We start from the raw sequence: 24,625 nt of genomic DNA, 5'->3' as shown, positions 1-24,625 counted from the left end.
CCTAAGAAGCCACTGGGGCAAATATCTGGGATTGGGGTTTACCCATTGCGGATCCCAGTTACCTGGGAGAAAGGCTTATAAATGGTTTTGATAAATGAATAAAATATGCATGGTGTATAATTTACATTAAAAATGTAATGCCTGCTGAATATTACTTGGTTCCAGGGCTAGTGATAGGTGCAGCAACCCACTTGGCCGAGCTGAGGGACATCCTGCTAAATGTGATCCCAGAACTCCCAGCGGAGAAGACGAAGATTTACTGTACTCTGTTGAAGCAGCTACGGACCCTTGCAGGAGAACAGATCAGGAATTTGGCTGTAAGTCTTCCTGACAGTTACCTTTTGTGATGTATAGATTACCTCACGTCCCTTGGCCTTGCTTTCTGGCCAGCATCAGTGATAGGGGTGCCAGGTAGGGTTGCCAGGTCCCTCTTCACGACCGGCAGGAGATTTTGGGGGCGGAGCCTGAGGAGGGTGGGGTTTGGGGAGGGGAGAGACTTCAGTGCCTAGAGTTCAATTGCTAAAGCGGCCCTTTTTCTCCAGGTGATCTGATCTCTATCGTCTGGAGATCAGTTGAATTAGCAGGAGATCTCCTGCTACTACCTGGCAATTAGCAACCCTAGTGCCAGGTCCCTCTTTGCCACTGGTGGAAGGTTTTGGGGGCAGAGCCTGAGGAAGGCAGGGTTTGGAGAGGGGAAGGACTTCAATGCCATAGAGTCCAATTGCCAAAGGGGCCATTCTCTCCAGATGAACTGATCTCTGTCGGCTGGAGATCAGTTGTAATAGCGGGAGATACCCAGAAAGGACCTGGAGGTTGGCAATCCTATACAAAGCACATGTATGAAATCTTCCCTCCCAGCACTGTCTTCAAACCTTGGACTCCCCCATTTGAAACAGAGTGCTATGGGGTCAGGAAGGGTGGCACAAAACATCTAGGCATAGAAGTGTGTATGTGAGGGGAGAGAATAAGGGATATCCTTGCAAAAGATGAAGCTACATTGGCGTGGGGTTGACATTTTACTGAATGCACCTTCATATCATGTTTAAGTGGACAAACGTCCATTGTCATCACACAGATTGAAGATATATGCACAAATTTAAATTCAGCAATCTGTAAATAAAGGTTGCATTTTAAATCTGTATGGCTAAGTGTGTGAGAGAGGCAATCGTTTTTTTTACTAAGGGTAGTAATAACGTCATTGTTTTTCAGTCCTTAGGAGGACACATTGTAAGTAGAGGGTCGACCTGGGATCTGAACCCTGTCCTAGCAGCTGGGAAAGCTATTCTTAATCTGGCATCAACAGGTAAAGGGCCTTACAGCCTGCTAATAATAATAACAATAATAATTTTAGTGGGCCAAAAGTAAAAAGTATCTGTAAATCTAATAGCCATGTGTGGCCACCGGTGCAGATCAATGCAGCCGCGCCATCTAGGGCTACAGGGGGGGGAAGTCTTCACAAAAAATGAGGATAATCCCCCCTCAAATCAAGAATGGTGACTGTGCATAGGCAGATGCTCGGGGGTGGGGGGAGTTCTACCCCAAAATATCACCAAATGGGAAGAGGAGAGAAGGAAAACACACAAAACTGATATCCTCTCTATTTTTGTGGGGAGGGGGGACTATTGGATGATGTTACATTGCATGTAGCCTGTGGTGTATAACTTTGCCCAAACAGAAAAATGGAAGGGATAAACAGTAAGATAAATTCTGTAGTATTATCAAAGGCAAAAGAGTTCCCATTCTTAAAAAAACATGCTGATTTGAACCTGTAAAGCTCTGAGCGCGCAACCATAACTCCAGTGGGAAATGGAGTTTACATGCAGTGCTATCCTATGCAGTTATGCGCTTCTAAGTCCATTACTTTCAACCAACTGATCTAGGTTAGCAACCTTGCAAAGTTACACACTTCTAGCAAAGGATTCCTAACCACACATTCTTCTGTTTATGCTTAGGGATTGCATTGCTAGAAGGGAGTAAGTGTGCAAGTTGACTAACCTCAACAGTTGGTTTGACTCATTGATGACATCAGATATTTCTGTTCATAATGCATTCTTTGAATAAGCCTGATGGGCTGTGTAAGATTTATATCTGCAAAGAGCACATTCAATAAAGGCTATACTTTTCTCTAATAGATGGAACACGACAGATTCCCCTGAATGGTGAATTTCTCGCCCGAATGCCAGAGGCGGACCTTTCGCCCAAAGAAGTCCTAGTCTCGGTTCTGATTCCATTCTCCAAGGAAGTGGGTGCCTGAGCCCTGATTATGCCTGTTTGATAATGTTCATCCACCTTCAGCAGTTTTAACAGCATTTGCTGTATTTGTGTTTATAGTGAAATGCTCTAACGGTGACCTCCATCAGGAACAAACATACCCACCACAGTCTACTTCCTGAAAGGCAAAACTACGTGTTGCATGCAACTTCGTGGGCTGATAGCCCTGTGGTCTGTTTTGAATAGTAAAAAATCACTTTTGGAAGGGTGAATGTGAACAGAGTATCCTTCTACTCTGTCATCATTCAGTTGTTTCTTGATGTCTTTTGGCAAGACGGGGCGGGAGATTATGAAACTTTCATTGGGCGACATCGGCAGTATAGAGGGGTTCCGCCTCAGGGGCTTTCAAGCTGCTTTCACATGAGGTCTTGGCTACTGGGTCCTGATTTGGTATTGGCCACAAGGATTTCTTCTAGGGATACCAGCCTCCAGGTGGGCCCTGGGGATCCCCTGGAATTACAGCTCATCTCCAGACTAAACAGATCCATTCTCCTGGAGAAAATGGATGCTTTGGAGGGTGGACTCTAGAGGTCCTTTCACCAGAAGAGGTCATAGTAGTCTCTGTTTTTATTCCATTTTCAAAGAGAGTAAGTGTGGGTTTTTTTGTGTAGTTTTTGTTCCTCCGCCTCTAACCACAAGATACTTTCAGCTTTGGAGGGTGGACTCTATGGCATTGTGTCCCACTGAGGTCCGTGTCCTCCCCAGGCTCCATCCCCAAATCTCCAGGAGTTTCCCAACTTGGATCTGGCAACCTTATTCCCCATCCCCCACTGGTGGAAGCTGGCAACCCAAATTTCTTCAGTATCACAGTCACCCCCCCATACCCCAGTAGGTTGGGATAATTAAACGCCACTTTGAGGATTAGGTGGATTAAAAGGTGCCTGAAAAGAAAATAAATTCCTACATGGATAGGGTTGCCAGCTCCTGGTTGGGAAATACCTGAAGATTTGGGGCTGGAGCCTGAGGAGGGCAGGGTTTGAGGAGGGAAGAGACTTCAGTGGGGTATAATGCCATAGAGTTCACCTTCCAAAATGGCCATTTTCTCCAGGTGAACTGATCTCTGCCGCCTGGAGATCAGTTGTAATAGTGGGAGATCTCCAGCCACGACCTGGAGTTTAGCAACCCTATATATGGAAGGCCTTTCCGTGGAGGAAAGAATAAACAATCCAAATATGTCTATTGTGTCGCATTTGTGTATGTCCCTCTGCATACACTGCTTCTTTCCCTGTGCATGAAAAGTAGTGTATACCCAGTGAGGGGGCAATGGCTGCATATATCAATTAATATATATTTTCATTTGAGTTACTTACTATCTTACTACTTGAAAGCGCCTTCTAGGTAAGCATTTCCTCATGTGTGAAAAGGCCCTTATAAAGCTAGCTGAATGAAAGCAGGGGTCAGTGTGGAGGGTAAAATGACCAGATCTCTCCTTGTCTTGCCAGGATGAATTTGTGTCCGCCTTCCGACAGGCTGAGCGGAGGAAGAATGCGTTGTCTGTGACCAATTGTGCAATGCAAGTCCGGTTCCATCCGGGCACTGATGTCATTGAGGACCTGACTATTTTATATGGAGGCATTGGCTGTACCATAGTGAGCGCCCCGGTCACCTCGCGGAAGCTTCGAGGAAGGTACGATGGTCCTGGGGGAATCCTGTCAGAACAGCCCTTCTTTCTGATGGGGAAGATGGTCACTTCTAATGTGCGAGGTGGATTTTTCCATATGTATAGTTTGTCTTTTCGATCCAAATGTTACTAATGCTCAGTCTGATCTGGAGGTGGAGTCTGATCTGGAGAACTGGGTTTGATTCCCTGCTCCTCCACATGAGCGGAGGTGGCTAATCTGGTGAACTGGATTTGTTTCTGCACTCCCGCACACGAAGCCAGCTGGGTGACTTTGGGCAAGTCACAGCTCTCTTAGAGCTCTCTCAGCCTCACCTACCTCACAGGGTGTCTGTTGTGGGGAGGGGAAGGGAAGGTGATTGTAAGCCGGTTTGAGTCTCCCTTAAGTGGTAGAGAAAGTCGGCATATAAAAACCAACTCTTCTTCTTCTACTACTACTTCTTCTACTACTACTACTTCTTCTACTTCCCAGCTGCTGTCACCTAGCAGCAGTGAAGGATGGGGAGAAAGAACATGTAATTCTTGGCTAATACAACTAATGTTCTGTTACGTCTCATTCATTTCCCACACCATCTGGTATCCTTCCACATGGAGAAAACTAAAATTGTCCTAGTTGGAGCTCATTCCATCTCAGTCCGATATGGAGGCATGGGAGAAAAACCCATCTGCTGACTGTACTCATGACAACCTTTTCTTGAATACAATTCTGCTTTCTCAGGACCAACTATTAGCCTTTATTCCTGTTCCTAAATAAAAGTTCATGCGCCTCTGTTTAATTAATATTTTCATTTCATTTCATTAACCTTTATTGGCATACCAAAAGACAGAGATAAAAAATAACAACAATATACCTCCAAAGGGCAATACATAGAAGTTACAAGTCGGGTTAATAAAACTTTTCTTGTTCTTTAAGAACTCCTGTCCTGTAAGAAATTCAGCCACAGTAGCCGTAATTTTAGGATCATGATCACTCAAAAGAAATTTGCATTTCACTTCATTACTCCTGTATCTCTTGTACTGGAGCAAAGTAAATAGCTGTTTCTCCCGCAGAGTCACATAGAAGGGGCAATCTAAAAGGATGTGGTCAATTGTATCCAACACATTTAAATCGCATGTGCATAGGCGTTCATGTCTAGGGATCTGAAGGTATCGGCCTAAGAGCATCCTAGATGGGAATGCGTTAACCCTAGCTAATAGAAAAGTGCGGCGTTGAGAAGGTATCTCTAGGTTATCTAGATACCTAGCCATTTTACTCGATCTATTATTAAGGCCTAGGGCCGCCGGAGAACAGATGGGGCTGTTTAATTAATATATTTAAAATATTTACAAGGCTTTTTTTCTCCTGACAAAGCAGGTGTGTAGTAACCATGTAACAGAATACAATAAATGCCAAATACATTCAAATGGCATTAAAATAACCAGTAGGGAAGGACACTGTTCATAGCTCCCTCTAACACGATCTACTGCTAATCAATTTGAGGGGAAATAATAGTGTGAAGTATGGAGAGTTGGTTTTTATATGCCCATTTTCTCTGCCTTTAAGGAAAATCAAACCAGCTTACAATCGCCTTCCCTTCCCCTCCCCACAACAGACACCTTGTGAGGTAGGTGGGGCTGAGAGAGTTTGGAGAGAATTGTGACTAGCCCAAGGTCACCCAGCAGGCTTCATGTGGAGGAGTGGGGACTCAAACCTGGATCTCCAGATTAGAGTCCGCTGCTCTTAACCACTATGCCACGCTGGTTATTCCACTAAAATCTGAATGCATAATGCACACAATTGCAAGATTTACCTGACAAAGTATATTTACATCTACATCGTTTAAGCTTCCACATCTACTGTTCCATTACTGGATCCTTAACACGTTTTTTGAATACCCACTCTGCCACGGGAGCTTGGCGGGTAACGTTGGGCCAGTCACACTCTCTCAGCCTAACCTATCTCACAGGGTTGTTGTGAGGAAAAAATGGAGGGGAGGAGAATGATGTAACCCACTCTCGGTCCTCATTAGGGAGAAAGGCGGGCTATAAATAATTAAAAACCCAGTTTCTCACAGGGGTCATTTGTCTGAAATTTCAATAGTCACTACAACAAGAGCATGGCTGGTTTTAAAGGGTGTTTTTTTCCCCCGCACCTGCCACAATACCTATAAACTGCTCTTCTACCTGGTGCAGGAGACACAGTTTTAGTGGGTGGGTGAGAAATGGCACATCCAATGGTACGTCTAGGTATGGTTCAGGGGGAAATATATTTCTCTGACGCCATCCCTGTGTGAAAGTTTATAGGTACTGTGACAGGTGGAGGGGGGGAACCTTTAAAACCAGCCACATCTCCCTCAGAACCTGTCAGAGATCCAGGCATAGATTTCCTGCACAACTTGTTATTTGGCCTTGAAGTCAGGAGGTTTCTGCTTTCAGGTTAGGGCAGCCAATTCAGGCACTGCTGTGGGTTCCCCCAGCACCAAACCCACAACAGTGCCTGAATTGGCTGTCCTACACAGTCATAGGGCACCATGCATTTGTTCAGAGCCATGGCCCTGTTAAAGAGGGTTCCCCCCCCCCGCACTCCCCGCACCACTGCTCTGATCAGTTGTGAGACCCCTGCAACTTCATTAAGCTAAAGATCAAAATGCTGGGAGATCCTGTGTGTAACTCAGCCCTAGTCTATAAATAATTAGTCTAGAGTAGACTCCATGTGATCATCAGAGATTGGCCATAATACTAGAACGCAGGATCATCTGCTGAAGCTGGAGGGTGGGAGATTCAAAACAGATAAAAGGAAGTATTTCTTCACACGACGCAGAGTTAAACTGTGGAACTCTCTGCCCCAAGATGTGGTGATGGCTGCCAATTTGGAAGGCTTGAAGAGGGGAGTGGACATGTGCATGGAGGAGAGGGGTATTCATGGCTACTAGTAAAAATGGATACTAGTCATGTTGCATACCTATTCTCTCCAGCATCAGAGGAGCATGCCTATTGCATTAGGTGCTGTGGAACGCAGGCAGGATGGTGCTGCTGCAGCCGTCTTGTTTGGGGGCTTCCTAGAGGCACCTGGTTGGCCCCTGTGTGAACAGACTACTGGACTTGATGGACCTTTGGTCTGATCCAGCATGGCCTTTCTTATGTTCTTATGTTATGTTCTAGTCTATACAGGTAGTCTATACATCTACAATTTAGTAAATTAGCATGTGTATTTACATATATCTCCCTCAGAAACTGGAATAAGCAGATGCTGGATGAAGCTTGCAGGCTCATTCTTGAAGAAATTCAAATCTCTCCTTCAGCACTGGGTGGAAAAGTGGAATACAGACGAACTCTGCTTGTTAGCTTCTTTTTCAGATTTTATTTGGAAGTGCTACAAGGTTTGAAGTACATGGTAAGCAGGAATCGCCTGGCATGTCTGTGCAATTGTAGAGTCCATAGTATATTTTACAGATTTCACTGTGCGCTCACTCAGTCCCTATAAGTCGCATGTCATGATAAGCACCCTATGGATAACTTCTAACAATTTGTGCCACCTGGTGGGCTTGGGTGGCGTAGTAGTCAAGAGCGGTGGTTTGGAGCGGTGGACTCTGACCTGGACAACCGGGTTTGATTCCCCACTCCTCCACATGAGCGGCAGAGGCTAATCTGGTGAACCGGGTTGGTTTCTCCACTCCTCCACATGAAGCCAGCTGGATGACCTTCGGCTAGTCACAGCTCTCTCAGCCCCACCTACCTCACAGGGTGTCTGTTGTGGGGAGGGGAAGAGAAGGTGATTGTAAGCCGGTTTGATTCTTCCTTAAGTGGTAGAGAAAGTCGGCATATAAAAACCAACTCTTCATAAACAAAAAGGCAAGACAGGCTGATGTTCTGGCCCAAGTCACACAGGATCTGATGTTCTGGCCCAGGACTTTCTGATAATGGTCATTGATGGTAATGGAAAGCAAACAGATAGCTTGCTTTTGAAACATATTTTTTTCATAAAAGCCAGTTTTGAAAATATTGTTATGACATCTTAAGTGTATTTGTACATTGTCTTCATTCCTACAGTACCCATCCCAGTATTCTGACTTGCCAAAGGAATACATGAGTGCCTTAGGCGAGTTCCTTGACTATCCCCCGCGGGGCATGCAAGAATACCAGGTCAGTGGAGTCGTTTTCATAGCAATTTACCCCCAGCTAAGACTGTACACAATCAGTGAAGGAACTTTATCCTTTTGTTCCTTTACTAGTAGAAAAGAGCAAGAGTCCAGTAGCACTTTAAAGACTAACAAAACTTCTGGTAGGGTATGAGCTTTCTTGAGTCAGAGCTCACTTCTTGAAGAAGTGACCTGACTCAAGAAAGCTCATACTGTACCAGAAATGTTGTTAGTCTTTAAGGCTCTACTGGACTCTCGCTCTTGTCTACTGCTAAACACAGACTAACAAGGCTATCCATCGTGATCTGTTCTTTTACTAGTTGTACTTTTTCTTCACTGAATCTGTATGAACATTGTGTTTCTTTTTTGTTTTCTGGGGGTCTTCGGTGCCATTTGTTTACATAGTAATCACCTTGACTGGTTCTCCTAGAGGAGCTAGTATGGTACCAGTCATACTACAGTATATACTCAAATGAAAGTCTAGTCCCCCCAACAATAGATATGCCATCAGGATTGTCTTATATAGGCATACAAGCTATATCCAACAATAATTGGGTGCAGAACTTTTTAAAGGTGGATGTCTTACATACAGGGACATCCGGGCTCAATATTCAACCAGTAGAAGCTGAAATTCAACTTCCTGTTGAGGCCAAGTGAATTTAGTGTGTGGGTGTTAAGTGTTATCAAGTCACTTCCAACCTATAGCAACCCTATGAATTAATGTCCTCCAAAATGTCCTATCATCAACAGCCTTGCTCAAGTCTTGCATACTTATGGCCATGGCTTCCTTTATAGAGTCAATCCATCTCAAGTTGGGTCTTCCTTTTTTCCTGCTGCCTTCAACTTTTCCTACCATTATTGTCTTTTCCAATGACACTTGTATTCTCATAATGTGACCAAAGTACGATAGCTTCTAGGGAGAGTTCAGGTTTGATTTGCTCTAGAACCCACTGATTTGTCTTTTTGATGGTCCATTATATCCGTAAAACTCTCCTCCAACACCACATTTAGTAGATATCTCCAAATAATACTACCCAGTATGAACTACCTAGATAGTAAGTGGCTCCTTACTCTGTGACAGGATGTTGACCCTCAGCAGCCTCCTCATGACCCAGTGGGGCGTCCCATCATGCATGAGTCTGGGATTAAGCATGCCACTGGTGAGGCCGGCTACACCGATGACATCGGCCCAATAGATGGGCAGCTCTACATGGCTGTGGTCACCAGCACTCGAGCCCACGCGAATATTCTGTAAGTGACGAAATTAAGAGTTTGAGGGAGAAAACTGTGACCAAATAGAATCACCTTTCATATTTTATCTACATTTGCTTGATTCAGGGGTGGGCTAGAACAAGAACTGGGTGGTTGCAAATTAGAGCAGGTCTAGATTCAGTACACATTTTTATCATATAAACACATAACAATATGGGGTGGTTGGATGAGGATGGACCCTGCATCCATCCCCCTCAGGTCTTCCTTACTCAGCTCGTACTTATCTCCTGCCTCTCTGTACTTCATTCAGAAGACATTTTGGTATTTTCTTTTATTACAAGCATTTGGTCAGAAGATCCAGGATTTTTAAACTTAGATACTGGGCTTTTACGCATGGTTTTTTCCCATTGGTTCTGGCTCCAAACTACTTGGGTTTATCCCCTGATTTCCACATGCATTTTTGTGCCATTAGTTTTTCCTTTGGTTCCCCACCCCCAGTAGGATTGCTAACCTCCAGGTACTAGCTGGAGATCTCCTGCTCTTATAACTGAACTCCAGCTGATAGAGATCAGTTCACCTGGAGAAAATGGCCGCTTTGACAGTTGGACTCTATGGCATTGAAGTCCTTTTCCTCCCCAAACCCCAACCTTCTCAGGCTCTGCCCAAAAAACCTCCCGCCGGTAGTGAAGAGGGACCTGGCAACCCTACCCCTCAGGTTATTTTTGGTTCCTTTGAGACCACTTTTACCGTGATCTTTTTCTGGAAGCCCTTTTCCTCAGGCATAATGTTTTTGTCAGTTTTCTTTGACCCGCCCACTCCCACCTACCTCCAGCCCACTCTTTGATGATTGAGGTGTCGTCATCATCATCAAACCAATCCCTATCCTCCCCTCCATCCTGAAGATGAGCGGTTTTATTTTGGACTTTTTAAAAAAGGGGGCAGTAAAATATTGATATATCGATACAGCGTTGTAATGACAGGTTTAGAATTACGACAGTAGGCTTAGCAGGTTCTCTGAATTTCCAGTTTTCGGTTTTTCCTCTCTATCCCCTTCCCTCACAAAGCTATGAAGAAAAAGGGCATATGTTTGCAAGGGAAGGAGATAGAGACTTACTTTAAAGGTAGAGGTCCCCTGGGCAAGCACCGGGTCACCCATGAGGTTACATCACATCCCAACGTTTCCAAGACAGACTTTGTTTGCGGGGTGGTTTGCCAGTGCCTTCCCCAGTCATCTTCCCATTTCACCGACCTCGGAAGGATGGAAGGCTGAGTCAACCTTGAGCCAGCAACCTGAAACCGACTTCCATTGGGATCGAACTCAGGTCGTGAGCAGAGCTTTTAACTGCAGTACTGCAGCTTAACACTCTGCGCCACGGGGCTCCTGAGACTTACTTTAGAAAGAGAGAAAGTAAGCTGGGAACTCAGAAAACCTGCTAAACCTATCATTACAATGTTATATCGATATTTTAGCACCTTTAAAAATACATCTATGATATTGATATATCAATATAAGCATGTGCAAAAATAAAAACGGGGGTGCTGGGACACCACTGATGATGACAGCACCCTCTCTTGAAAATCCTGATTAATTCAGGCGTGTACGGAAAAAAATTAACTGACTTCACAACTGTGAAAATGCAGAGGGGGAGGGCACACGTGCAGAAAAACCATGCCTAAACCAATTCCATTGTTTGTGGATTGACTGCCAAGAAAATCAGGAGTAAGTTGAACTGTTTCTTACTTCAGGCAAATGAGCAGTTTCTCACTTCAGTCATGCAATACCATATGACATATATTAGTTAGGAAAAGTATATATTTATTTGAGCCCTTGAATGCTTCTGTTTGAATCCCAAAGAACCACATATATTGAGGGGTTTAGTTTATTGTTACTCCTTGTTGTCCCCTGAAGCAGGACATAAGACTTCATACTGCTTTCCCCTTTCCAGATCCATCGATACCTCTGAGGCCTTAGAAGCACCAGGAGTGGTCACTGTGGTATCAGCTGCTGATATTCCAGGGAAAAATGGCAATGAGCATGAGAAAGTGTTTGCTGAAGATGAGGTACATCTGGTGTTCTAAATATACTTTTCCACCCCTCAAAGACACCAGCTTACATATATCCTGCTTACGTGAACACTATTGAACACATGGAGCTGCCTTAGTCTGAATCAGACCATTGCTCCATTAGAGTCAGTATTGTCTGCTCAGACTGGCAGCAGCTCTTCGGGGTCTCAGGGTCTTTCACATCACCTACTAACTGGTCCTTTCAACTGCAGATGCCGGGGATTGAACCTAGGACCTATTGCATGCCAAGCAGGTGCTTTACCACTGAGTCTCAGCCCCTTCCCAGACTACCAGCACTCAGTAGCTTTAATACTAGAACTCAGTAAACTAACATGGAGATTCCAGAGAAGATCCACTTAGGGGTGTGTATTTGGCTAAAGCTGAACCAACCCCCCGCAAAAAAATACCTTTTTGGTATGGGGGGGGGGGAACCAGTAAAAAGCAATTAAAGGAGCCGAAAAAGCGGATCCTGAATAATGCTGATTTTTTTTCAACATTATTTAGGGCCTCTTTGTCCCTGCTGCTATTTTCCCCCTCCCTCCCTCTCTCCTTCCCCTCCTCCCTCCCCCTTACTTACCTGATGGCTGAGTCCTCGCTGTGGCCGCCTCCAAAGTCCATGTGGACTTGGGAGGCGGAATGCCACCACCTGCCACCTCCAAAGTCCTCCAAAGGATGTGGCAATCTGTGATCAGATCGCTATCGCCAGCCGTTTCCAAAGTCCACGTGGAGCCCCGTGTTCAGCTCCGTGTTCAGGTTACTAAACCTGAAAATTTTCAATTTTTTTAAAAAAAACCGAATCCTTTACATTTGGCTTTTTTGAAAATTCCTGAATTTATTAAACCCGAACCCGAAAAATACTGAAGAAAAGATGCACAGCCCTAGATCCACTAGCTGTAGCGGTTTTTCCCCCTCACACAGCAGCTTTGATGGGGAAAATTAAAAAGGTAAAGGTCCCCTGTGCAAGCACCGGGTCATTCCTGACCCATGGGGTGACATCACATCCCGACGTTTTCTAGGCAGACTTTTGTTTTATGGGGTGGTTTGCCAGTGCCTTCCCCAGTCATCTCCCCTTTACCCCCAGCAAGCTGGGTACTCATTTTACCGACCTTGGAAGGATGGAAGGCTGAGTCAGCCTTGAGCCGGCTTCCTGAAACCGACTTCCGTCGGGATCGAACTCAGGTTGTGAACAGAGCTTTTAACTGCAGTACTGCAGCTTACCACTCTGCACCACGGGGCTCCTATGGGGGAAATTACACAGTGAAAAATCTCAGTTCTGTGATATTGGAGGATGAAATCCAGAATAGTTGCACGTGCCGCATACTCCAAAAATGGGGTTTTGTAAATTCTGTTGCTTTGTTATACCATGCAGGTAGTATACATTGGTCACATTATCTGTGGTGTTGTTGCGGAGACCTATGAGCTTGCAAAGGAGGCCACCAAAAAAGTGAAGATAGAGTACAAAGATCTGGAACTGATTCTGACAATTAAGGTAAAAAAAATCATGGTTATTTTGGGGAAAGGCATGGTATTTTGCTTGCACTGCTTAACTGTTGGACTAGATGGCCTCCCATCCAGTAGGGGCTGTTGTAGAAAAATATCTCCAGACATCTGCAGGTTGTCACAACAAGGCACTGGGTTTGTAGACTCAGGTCACAGAACAGAGGAGAGAGAAAGGTAGCCTCTAATATCAATTATCCGAGGCACAAGTGAAACAAGGAGCCATAGTTTCTTTTATCACTGCCTTGATGCCTGCACCTCAGGGAGTCTCTGGAGGCAGCAGTTTCAAGGTAGGAACCAACTGCCAACCACAAGACCCATTGGGCCATGCTTACTTTCCTGAAACATGGAGCAGGTGCCACGGAGCATGCTAACTAGGGTTGCCAACCTCCAGGTACTAGCTGGAGATCTCCTGCTTTTACAACTGATTTCCTGCCGATAGAAATCAGTTCACCTGGAGAAAATGGCCGCTTTGGCAATTGGACTCTATGGCATTGAAGTCCTTCCCCTCCCCAAACCCTGCCCTCCTCAGGCTCCGCCCCAAAAACCTTCCACCGGTAGTGAAGAGGGACCTGGCAACCCTAACGCTAACTCTTTAATAATTTGTTAATTGTTAGCAACTTTTATTTTGTTTGTAAACTGGGAAGGGTGCTCAGAAGAGCCACGTGTGGCATGTCAAAAAGCCATGTGTGGCTCCCAAGCCACTGAGTGAATATTGCTGAATTAACATGAATTACTTATGCCCCAGTAGTGAAGTATTCCCAAGTATGCATTCTTGCTTTGTGAATTTAAGTGTGCGTTCTTGCTTTGTGATTCTAGTTAAAAAAGAAAGTTGACCACCCAGTCCGGGTGTCAGCCCACCGTTGCAATAAATTTGTTTAATTCATTTATATTCTGCCTTCCGCACTGAGGCCCAAGGCAGATAACACAGTGTAAGTCAAGCACGAGACGTCAAATAAGTAATGTGACAGGATGAGGATTATACAAATCTGAAACAGTCATACAGTTTTAGACGTGATGTGTTACATAATGCAGAAAATGGTATTACTTAAGTCTAAAACAATACAGTAAGAGCAAGGTAACACATACAGCAAACAGATAATATGTCCTGTAGGTCAGAGGTCTCCATCGTGGTGCCTGTTGGTGCCACGGGTGTCCACCAACCCTTTTCCTAGCGCCCACCAAGTGTTTTTAGAAAGTGCGTGGGACCAAATGGAGCTTTTGCACAGCAGTCCTTCCGATTGGCCATTGGATTATCGGTACAGATCCCCCCCCCAAAAAATAACAAATCCTTTGGCAGCAGTTACCACCACAGCGCAAGGATCTTCACAGTGTGAATAAAGGTAAGCTGTGAGTGTGCAAAAAATGACTTTAAAATAATATGTGTATTTTAAAAGGCATCCTAAACAGAGCTCTTTCCTGAAATGCTGGAGAGTTACTATTAGAATTATATATAACCTCACTCCCTGATATTTTGTGGTTGGCCCTGCCTCCTGGGGAAGCCGTTTTGTGGTTGCGCCCCCCACCCTGTGTCGGCATTCCAAAGGTGCCTGTCAGCTCCAGAAGGTTGAGAGTGGTATCTTTCAAGGTCTCTGGGATCTCTGGGTTTTCAGGATACTATTCAAACACCAGTGTAGCAACCTCTTACAGGGCTTGTTCTTTAAGCTTCTGAATCACAAAGGTTCAGCAGGCCTCAGCGGCACATTAGGCTGAAGTCTCTTGAGTCAGGCATAGGACTCAGATGGACAGTTCATTGGTCCTTTCTGCCTTTGGTGATGTCACATAACTTTAGCATAAGTTAAACTCAGTGCAGTTTTACTAGGAAAAAAATTCTCCATATCTTAAAGAACCACAAAATGAAGAGTGCAAAGTAGTTGTCATGTTTTCTGTGTTCTTCTGGGACGGAACGCCATCTTTTCACCTTTATCGCAGGATGCCATTCAGCATAGTTCATACTTCTCCGAAGAAAAGAAAATAGAACAAGGAAATGTTGAAGAAGCATTTCAGACAGTTGACCGAATTATTGAAGGTAAGTTGCTGGGCAGGGTCTTAGTGACGTACCTGAGCTCTTAAGAAGGCAGATCCATTCACAGAGTACTTGCTTAACTGTGCATGAGCTTTTCTCTGCCAGATCAGTAGGCATGCTGGTTATCATTTGATAAATCACCTTACACAAAAAAAGATGTTTGTACGAATTCACCTTCTGTCGGTCCATTCCAATACCCTCTGGCTACAGCTGTTCATTTTTTTAAATCTTGGAATGTCCCTCAAGTGCTTGCTGCTTGGTTCTTCTCTCTGCCCCCTATCTGTAATACAGTCTAATTTAAATAGGTTCCACTTGACTGTTTATTCTCTCATTGCTATGATTTGTTCTCATTGTTTAATGGATCCAGATGACATGAAATGCAGGAAGTAGAGGCTGAGAGGTTATTATGTAAGATCCAAGGAGCAAAGACCATTTACAATTGCAGTAATTGGCCTTGACTTTAGTTTTTACTTTGAAAGCCAGAGTGGTGTAGTGGTTAAGAGTGATGGACTCTAAACTGGAGAACCGGGTTTGATTCCCCACTCCTCCACACGAGCGGCGGACGCTAATCTGGTGAACTGGGTTGGTTTCCCCACTCCTATACATGAAGCCAGCTGGGTGATCTTGGGCTAGTCACAGTTCCCTTAGAGCTGTCTCAGCCCCACCCACCTCACAGGGTGTTGGTTGTGGAGAGGGGAAGGGAAGGTGATTGTAAGCTGGTTTGATTGTTCCTTAAGTGGTAGAGAAAGGAGGACTTCCGGTGGTGCTGCTGGGGAGAGCACTCCATTTCCCCAGGCTGTCCTGGGAGAAATCCAAGTTTGCGTTATTTCTGGGGTACATAGATACCCCAATCCGACCCTTGCAAGTGGGTTGGAAAGCAGGAACTCCCTGCAGCCCGCAAACGCGGTTTGACCTCCTAGGTACTCTGAGGGGGCTTTTTAAGCCCCTCGGAGTCCTGGACGCCGGTCCTGCGAGGGCACTAGGGAAGGACATCGCCAAAACGCAACTTAGGCATCAAGCTCCACCCTCCACCACCTTAATACCAACATAAGGACCACATAAAGAAAAGAACCTCACCTCTTGACACCCAAGTGAGTACAAAAGAACTCTTCGTCTACTTACTGGAAACTTGAACAGACGGGGGGCTGATAAGAATATTTCTGGGACCCCCATTCCTCCTTAATCCGAACTGAAAAAGTTTGATCTGAGTTAGCCATCGGGATTAGCGACAGGAGCCTTATCAATCCGATCAGCCTAAACCATAATAAAGAGTCGGAAGGATACCTTTTGATTGACAAGAACTATCACCAATGGGTCCAAGGGAAGGGGAGGGTGATTTTTCTTCCTGATTTTCCGGCGAAGAATATCCTGCCACGTTTGCAGTAAGGGAGCGCCTGGAACGGAAGACCCTCTATAACAACCTATCTATCATCGGAACTAAAATAACAGGAAGTAGTTGTAGGACCGATTACGCGTCGCACTCGAGTTACTTGGAAATCATTCCTGAAGGAACAACCATCGAGAAGAGGCGGTAGAAGGTCCACGGCACTAGCAACTTCCTGTATACTTCCTGATCAGCCCGACCTAGAGCGACCGAAAAAAACTCACTGGTATTTCAAAACTTTAAAATGCAATTCTAGAGCCAATTTCGTCTCTTTTCAATCCGAAAAAATTATAAGGCTGATGTTTGAATTATTATCTTTTAATTAGAACTTTAAAGGCCCTGTCTGTGGACATGTATTTTACCAGTTTTTTTTGGCTTAATACATAGCCCTGCTCCTATGAAATCAAAGGGAATTTTACAGAATTCAAACATGGAAAAAAAAATACAGGACATGCTTGCTAAACATTCTGAGGCGACAATTAAACAATTAAAACAGATTTCAACACAGATGGCTCAACTGATTTCAATGATGACGACTCTTGACCAATCATCACAGGTAGGCAATCAGAAGTTGGATCTGGTTATAGAAGACATAAAAGTCTTGAAAATTCATACGATGACCACAAATACAGACATACAAGCAATGGACTCTTCTGCCCAAAAAGTCATGGAAGAATACAAGGATACAAAGAAGAAGACAGAAGTTCAAGAAAGCAACCAGCCGGCGATAAAGAGATCAGACATACAAGAAATAGACTTTTCATTTAAAAAAGTCATGGAACGACGTGTGGATATAAGGAAGAAGAGAGCAGGTCAAGGAATACAGATTGAAGCCACGATGGAGATGAAGCCCAGAAAGAGTTATTTTTGGATACGTATCCTGTCTGAGGAAATGAGAGAGAACAAAGAAATCCTGTTCCCATACCTGACTGGCTTATTTCAGTTACAGAAGGAAGTATTAGACCATGGTTAAAGGATTGATTTAAACATGATTGCTGGATCCAAAGGCTTTGATAGTGTGGACGGGTGGCATGGCTATTAATGATGTAGTGGAATTAAGATTAAGACATCATTTTGGGAATAAAGGGCTAGAAATTCTTGAGAAAAAAGACTGGATTGTTAAAATGTTTGAAGTGGCAGAAATGGCAAAACTCACAGCTATTCTAAATGAAGAAAATGACATTCGGTTTCTGGGGGAATGGGGGGCGTGGATGCATTATTGTGAATATGAGTTAAAATTGGGAAGAATGGAAGAATATTTTCTAATCTGATCCAGAGGATTATTTCTGGTTTTTTTCATAATGAATAAGCATAATTATATTTACTAACAGATTATGGTTTTTTTTTTATACAGGATATTGATAGTTTATTAAGATTAGATTAACTACGACGAGATGAACTTTTTATTAAGAGGAAGATAGAGGTGAAGGGGAAGTCAAAATTTTCCATTTCTTTTTTTTCTTTTTTTTCTTTATTATATGTTATGGAACTATAACAACTTTAGGTTAGAATTGAAATTTTATATTGTCATAGATGTTGTTTAATGCAATGGAAAATTTTTAGTATAAAATCCAATAAAATTTATATTAAAAAAAAAAAAGTGGTAGAGAAAGTTGGCATATAAAAACCAACTCTTCTTCTTCTTTTGCTAAGTTGGTTAATGCCAGAAATAGTGGCACAGCCTAAGTTTTACCAATATCGTTAGCACCTATTATGGCTAAGAAATCCCAAGTCTGTGGCGAAGGAGAGGGGAGATTGCATCAAATATCTTGTTAAATTTTAGTTCATCAGTTTCACACCAGTCTTCCGTTGAAAGTTTCTTGTGTGTGAAGAATTGTGACTTTTAGGACAGCAGTGTTGTACTGGGGGGGGGGCTGAAATGTTCTCCCACTGGCTTTTAATACAGTACCACATTTTTTAATTTTGGATTTGTGACCATTTATTCTTTGTGTAGGGACTGAACTATTTGCCTCTATAGAGAGCAAAGGGGAATTATGGCCACATGGTGGCAGACATCATGTTGAAGGGTGAACGAGTAGATAAGCCCAAGATTGTACAGCTGATCCAATTGGGTTCTGTGATAGTATTTCCTCCGTGTATATGGGGAAAGTATTTTCAGTTACAAATTGTATAAAAATCATCTGGCGTAGGGAAATTACCCTTCATTCAATCTTGACAGGTGAAAACCGTGTTGGAGGGCAAAAGCATTTTTACTTGGAAACAAACTGTACTGTTGTGATTCCAAGGAAAGAGGACAATGAAATGGATATCCACGTCTCTACCCAGGATGCTTCAAGCGTACAGGTAATTCAAGCCTTTGATAGCCAGTGTCACTGTTCCAACAGCGACAATTGGATAGCCATCGCTTACCCACCAACAGAAAAAAGCCTTGTAATGAATCCCCCAATATGTAATTAGCTCACACCACCGTATCCAACAAAAGAGGGTGCCACCAATCAAAGTACTGTCAGTGACTACTATTTTGCTGTCAGTCATCTTAAGATGTGACAGGGTCTTCTTCATTTCCAGGAGAGTAAAGAACCCACTCATTCAAATATATTATGGGAGCCATACAATAAAGGTTTTTTCTTTCTCAGAATGTTAAGAGAGGCATCCTTGCTCATGGTGTTTTAACTCATCCCAGTATTGTTTCTAGCCAACACGTTTGCAGGGTCTCTTTCATAAAACCCATAAAACCTATTTGACTATAAGCATCAATAGGACACCATGGCCCCCAGTGTCTTCATATATTGCTCAAATAAAACTGCTGTGTAAACAATGCACTAAAAAACCTGCAGGACTGGGGGCCCAGGTACAGAGTGGGAATTCCTCAGGGGACCTGGTAGGGAAGGGTGAGGAGGATACACTGACCTCTCCTTCTAGCACTGACAAACTACTGGAGGCCTGGACCATGCTCTAGATTGCCTCTTCGCAAAATGGTCTTTACCATAGAGACTCGGAGGAGAGGTTCCTAGAGTGTCCCTGTTAAAGCAGCCATTTTTTTCTCCTGCCACCAATCTCTTGATAGTTGGGAAGTGGGGACTAAAGTGGACACATGCACACTGTCATCAGGCAAATGAAAGCTCCACTGAAAGAAGAGAAAGCGTGGAAAGTGATGTCACCCACTTCTAGGGTTGCCAGGTCCCTCTTTGCCACCGGGGGGAGGTTTTGGGAGTGGAGCCTGAGGAGGGTGGGGTTTGGGGAGGGGAGGGGCTTCAACGCCATAGAGTCCAGTTGCCAAAGTGGCCCTTTTCTCCAGGTAAACTGATCTCTATCAGCGGGAGATCAGTTGTAGTAGCAGAAGATCTCCACCTAGTACCTGGAGGTTGGCAACCCTCCCCATTTCCTTCTCCCCACTGCAGTACCTTAACCTGCATAGCTGTTTCTCTGTGGCTGTCCCCAAACCCCAGGAACGATCTTTCATGCAGTCAAAAGGAATTTGTGGAATGGAGAGGAACACACACACACAAACTCCGTACTTTTCATGCATGCATGGTATGCTGATACAGTTGTGGAGTGTGTGGATGCAGAAATGCAATCTTGTGTTCACAGCATTATTTTAAATTAAAACCCTAGGCCCTCAAAAGGTTCTGAGAGGGGTCAACATTTATGTACCGAGAACTGAAAGTAAAGGTGGAATAAAAAGGTCTGGAATAACCAAACAAAAAGCCTATGTGTAATAGCCTACTTTTTCTTTTCTTACAGGAATTAGTGGCTACAGCATTGGGTATCCAATCCTGTAAGATCAGGTGCCACACGACACGAGTGGGCGGCGCTTTCGGCGGGAAATGTACAAAACCTCCATTTTTTGCAGCGGCGGCAGCTGTGGCAGCACAGAAGTGAGAGCTCTGATTGTCCGTGATCTAAAAAAGTGACTGATACTTTCTTCAGACTAGAAACTAAATCTGGATTTAAGGAGTGGAGAAAGGACCACGGGGTTGTTTGTGCTGTCTCACATACAAATCCCCACCTGGCCCCTCCTATCCCTAGTTTTGGCATTATGTGTGACCATTGTCATTTACCTGGGGGAAGTAGGAAACTTCCCGCTGATAGTATGGCTCTCCCATTCCTGATCAATCAAAGAGTATGCAATCTGAATTTGATCTTTGTCATCCTAGCAGTCTATCTTAAAGTTACCATGAGTCCATTTCTGCTTGTTTCTTTTTAGAACTGGCTGTCCAGTACGTTTTACTCTGGAACGAGAATCTGACATGTTCTTATTTGGAGGCCGACACCCTTTTGAGGGGAAATATAAAGTAAGTAATACTGCATCTGACATGTTCTGCTCAGGTCTCACACATACAACATGTAATTTTCATACCCTTGAAATTTTATTTTTCTTAGTACACTTCTGCCCCCCTCCCAAAATTACTTTGTCCTAGAAGTAATAAAGCTACATGATACATAAGCCAGTAAGCAATGAAAAGAAGAATATAATGTAGGTTATGCAGAACAGGATGGATGAAGAAGAAGATTGGGGATCTTCTCCTTTTTCTCCTCCTTCTTCTTCTCCTTCTTTTGAACAGGATGGATGGCAGAATTAGACATCTCTTTAGAAACCAAGAAGCTGCCCTGATTCTGTATACTCTAACTAGCAACACTACAGTATTTTGTTTCTCATTACTACAATATTTTATTTTTAGGTGGGATTTATGAATGATGGTAGAATCAAAGTTGTTGACCTTATGTACTATGTAAATGGAGGGTGTACGCTGGATAATTCTGATATGGTAAGTCGCTTACCCTTTAGCATAACATTTACAATTAGAAAAATGAAATGAAATTGTGTTTAGTCCTGCCTAGGAAGGGAGTTACAACTTTTTGGCTTTTGCTTGTTGGAGCCTTAGTGGCTTAGATGCTTCCTTTCAGGACATACTGACCAACTCTCTGTCCAACTCTCTGTCAGCTGTCACACATGTAGCTGCTTTATACTGAATCAGACCATCAAGGTCCATTGAAATCAGTATCATCTACTCAGACTGGCAGCAGCTCTCCAGGGTCTCCGGCAGAGGTCTTTCACATCACCTACTTGCCTAGTCCCTTTAACTGGAGATGCTGGGGATTGAACCTGGGACCTTCTGCATGCCAAGCAGATGCTCTACCACTGAGCCACAGCCCCTCTCTGTAAGGTCTAAGCAGTATATAAGTTTGAGGACTTTAAGTGTAATTTTATGTTGATTCCCTTAACTTGAAGGCTCTTGATTGGAGCTCCTTGATGCTTATATTTGTACAAAGGTTAAAGTTATAGAGCACACTTTTGTGATTCAGTTGGTTTTTATATGCCAACTTCCTCTACCACTTAAGGAAGAATCAAACCAGCTTACAATCACCTTCCCCTCCCCACAACCGACTCCCTGTTAGGTAGTGGGGCTGAGAGGGTGTGTAGCCCAAGGTCACCCAGCTGTCTTCGTGTGTAGGAGTGGGGGAAACAAATCCAATTCACCAGATTAGCCTCCACCGCTCATGTGGAGGAGTGGGAAATCAAACCCGGTTCTCCAGATCTGAGTCCACCGCTCCAAACCACCACTCTTAATCACTACACTGGCTCTCTAGGACAATTATAAGGATGAATTGTCATAGGACAATTGTGAGGATAAAACAAAGGAAGGCAGAATGGTGTTGTAATCCTCTTTGTGGTATCAATATCTACCTGAATAAATAAATATTTCAGTATTCCTGTCTTCATAGTGCAGATGGAACTCTGAGACTGCAAGAGAATTATTTGCCTATAACTGCCTAAGGAGCTTACAGTAGAGATATCATCCAGACCTGGGATTTCTTGGGCCGCTGCAGAGCGCCAGGGCTTGGACTCTGTTCAGGAGGGTAGCCCAAAAAAAACCTGTTCAGTTAGACCCCCAAAACTACAATCTCTCAAGCATTTTTTTACCCTTCTTTGCGGATTCCTTAAGGCACAGCACTCATGATTATAACTTTGTTCTCTATCCCCATGCACTAGCTAATAGCGTACGTGGTGTTAAAAAGTTTTAACGCTTACAACATCCCCAACTTCCGATGTCGTGGCCGCGCCTGCAAGACTAACCTGCCATCGAATACCGCTTTTCGAGGATTCGGCTTCCCACAGTCGGCCCTTTCCGCAGAGATGTGGGTTTCTGCTGTGGCTGACGAGCTCAGCTTGCCTCATGATAAGGTAAATGACGGAATGATAAGTCATATCAGAGGACTCTGGTGTAAACAAGGGTGAAAGTACATGTTTAGCAGATGCTTCTTCTCAGGCCCACCAAAACAAGGGTGGATTGCAGGAGAGAATGAGGCAAAAGGTGTTCCCACTGATTTCTTTTCCTGCCGATGCCCCCCAGCCCCTGAAGCTGTTTTCCCAGCCAGGGTTTTTTGCATTTTCTAGCCTAACTGAAGCATTAAGACTGGGCTATGATGGAGGGCATTTGTAGGCATGAATCATGGGCAGAGGAAGTTCTTCGAACATCCTCGCTTTTGTACCCTGTTATCCCCTGGAAATGCCCTATCCCCAATTCCCAAATGAGCTTGGGAAACATGAGGTTGGGAAACCCCACATTTCTCTCATAAAGTTTAGCTTTGCTTTCCATGTGCCAGATCAAACAATCACAGCCCCAAGGGCATCACAAATATCACTGTTGTGGTTTTGCGTACTATAATCCAAGCTTCTGTTTTTGCTCATCAGAATTTTGCTCATTAGAATTGTACTGCAATATATGACTTACAATTTCTTTGCACCTTTGTAACAACTACTTTGTATCTTTTGAAGTAGCTATAATTTGTTATATTACTGCCTTGCAACCTCTGGTGCTGTGCACCCTTTCCCCACTTCAATCAGAGGTTTCTCCTCTGCCCCTGCCTTTTTTAATAAAACATATCAGCCAAGTTGGAAAATATACATCAAGGTACATATTACTGCTTGCAGGGTTAAGCCCACGTTCTGTTCATCATTTTAGTGTGAGTTTGCACATACTGTTTTTATTAATCTTCTGCCTTTAAATAAATAGTTCACATGCTCTGCCAGGTGGTAAAACCAAGAGTTAAATTGTGGAACTCCCTGCCCCAGGATGTGGTGATGGCTGTAGACTTGGAAGGCTTGAAGAGGGGAGTGGACATTTCATGGAAGATAGGGCTATTCATGGCTCCTAGTCAAAACGGATACTAGTCATGATGCATACCTATTGTCTCCAGGATCAGAGGAGCATGCCTATTATCTTAGGTGCTGTGGAACACAGGCAGGATGGTGCTGTTGCAGTCGTCTTGTTTGGGGCTTCCTAGAGGCACCTGGTTGGCCACTGTGTGAACAGACTGCTGGACTTGATGGGCCTGGTTCTGATCCAGCATGCCTTTTCTTATGTATGTATGTATGTTCTTAAGAAGTGCAGTCAGATGTCACAGTCCCCAGCTATATGGGGCACACTTAGGGCAAAACTATACAATATATTCCCCTGATGTGACTTGTTTTCCCTGCAGCTGCACAGCTAGAGTTGCCAAGTGCCCGGTGGTGGCAGGTAAAATCCCGCCAATCCACCGGGCTGCCTGCCAAACAGCTGAGGGCCGGCAGGCAATGCATGCACGCACGCCTGTGCGATGCGCCTACATCACTTCTGGGTTTACCATAGAGTTTTGGCAGAGATTGATAGAGTGTCCGCATCGCTTCCAAGTAAACCCAGAAGTTACATAAGTGCGTTGCACGGGATGCGCACACTCATCGCACCAGGTGCGCATGTGTGTCCTGCGCTGCTGAAAAGCTCCCGCCGATGGAGCTACGGAACTGGTAAGCCTATGCACAGCAGCTGTAGGGAACTTAGCAAGAGCTGATTCAGATTGGTACCAGGGATCAAGGGGCTTCAGTTTTCCTCCTTGTTCCACTGTCTCAAGCCAAAAAGGCTTGGGAAGGAAGGCATTATTTGCCCCATTATGGGCTTCACATGTAGGCCTGCGCTGGGGCAATCCCCTAGAGCCGTGTTAGCTTCAGACAAAAGCATGGGGAGGAGGCTTAGTGCCGATCTGCATGAGGCTCTGCAGCGCTTTGGTAAGTTCTCAGCACTTGGTGTGAATCTGCAGGGAAAGCAGTCTTGATCCAGGGAACCCCGACCCAACTCACGGCCAAACTTACCATGTAGTTTGGCCCTTACACTACCACCCTAAGTAGTGTTACACTCTTCTGAGTCCAAGGGTGTAACACCAATTAGGGTGGCACTGTTAGTCTGTTTGCATACAGCAATGGCAGTGTTCCCTTCACTCTTTCCCTGCCTTATTCCCCTGTGGCTACCATCCCCCTTTGTCACCAGAGGGATTTTGACGGCTTAAAAAAATCAGCAAGTTATATATCTGTATAGTATTATAACATTACTGTGATCTGTCCACTAGCTTTTCTGACTTGGCAGCTTTAATTTTTTTTAAATTAAGCATCTAGACCCTTTTGTTGTGGAGATATAAGGGGAAAGGCATATCTCTGC

The 24,625-nt window shown here is 44.2% G+C and overlaps 1 protein-coding gene across 1 annotated transcript in view; it reads left to right on the top strand.

The window, feature by feature from the left end:
* The window catches only part of LOC130487788 (aldehyde oxidase 3-like), a 49,803-nt gene that overhangs the window by 10,754 nt on the left and 14,424 nt on the right, over positions 1 to 24,625 (top strand). Inside the window, exons 11-25 of the mRNA XM_056861304.1 lie at positions 166 to 317; positions 1,210 to 1,303; positions 2,133 to 2,242; positions 3,714 to 3,898; positions 7,100 to 7,262; positions 7,919 to 8,011; positions 9,089 to 9,258; positions 11,166 to 11,280; positions 12,653 to 12,772; positions 14,713 to 14,809; positions 18,370 to 18,494; positions 19,896 to 20,029; positions 20,359 to 20,446; positions 20,834 to 20,920; positions 22,147 to 22,338. Of these exons, the coding sequence (XP_056717282.1) occupies positions 166 to 317; positions 1,210 to 1,303; positions 2,133 to 2,242; positions 3,714 to 3,898; positions 7,100 to 7,262; positions 7,919 to 8,011; positions 9,089 to 9,258; positions 11,166 to 11,280; positions 12,653 to 12,772; positions 14,713 to 14,809; positions 18,370 to 18,494; positions 19,896 to 20,029; positions 20,359 to 20,446; positions 20,834 to 20,920; positions 22,147 to 22,338 (1,925 nt within the window). The remainder of the gene's footprint in view (positions 1 to 165; positions 318 to 1,209; positions 1,304 to 2,132; positions 2,243 to 3,713; positions 3,899 to 7,099; positions 7,263 to 7,918; positions 8,012 to 9,088; positions 9,259 to 11,165; positions 11,281 to 12,652; positions 12,773 to 14,712; positions 14,810 to 18,369; positions 18,495 to 19,895; positions 20,030 to 20,358; positions 20,447 to 20,833; positions 20,921 to 22,146; positions 22,339 to 24,625) is intronic.

This window comes from Euleptes europaea, chromosome 15 (assembly GCF_029931775.1).
Source record: "Euleptes europaea isolate rEulEur1 chromosome 15, rEulEur1.hap1, whole genome shotgun sequence".
In the NCBI taxonomy this organism is placed as follows: Eukaryota; Metazoa; Chordata; class Lepidosauria; order Squamata; family Sphaerodactylidae; genus Euleptes; species Euleptes europaea.
This window is presented reverse-complemented; position numbering and strand designations above follow the sequence as displayed.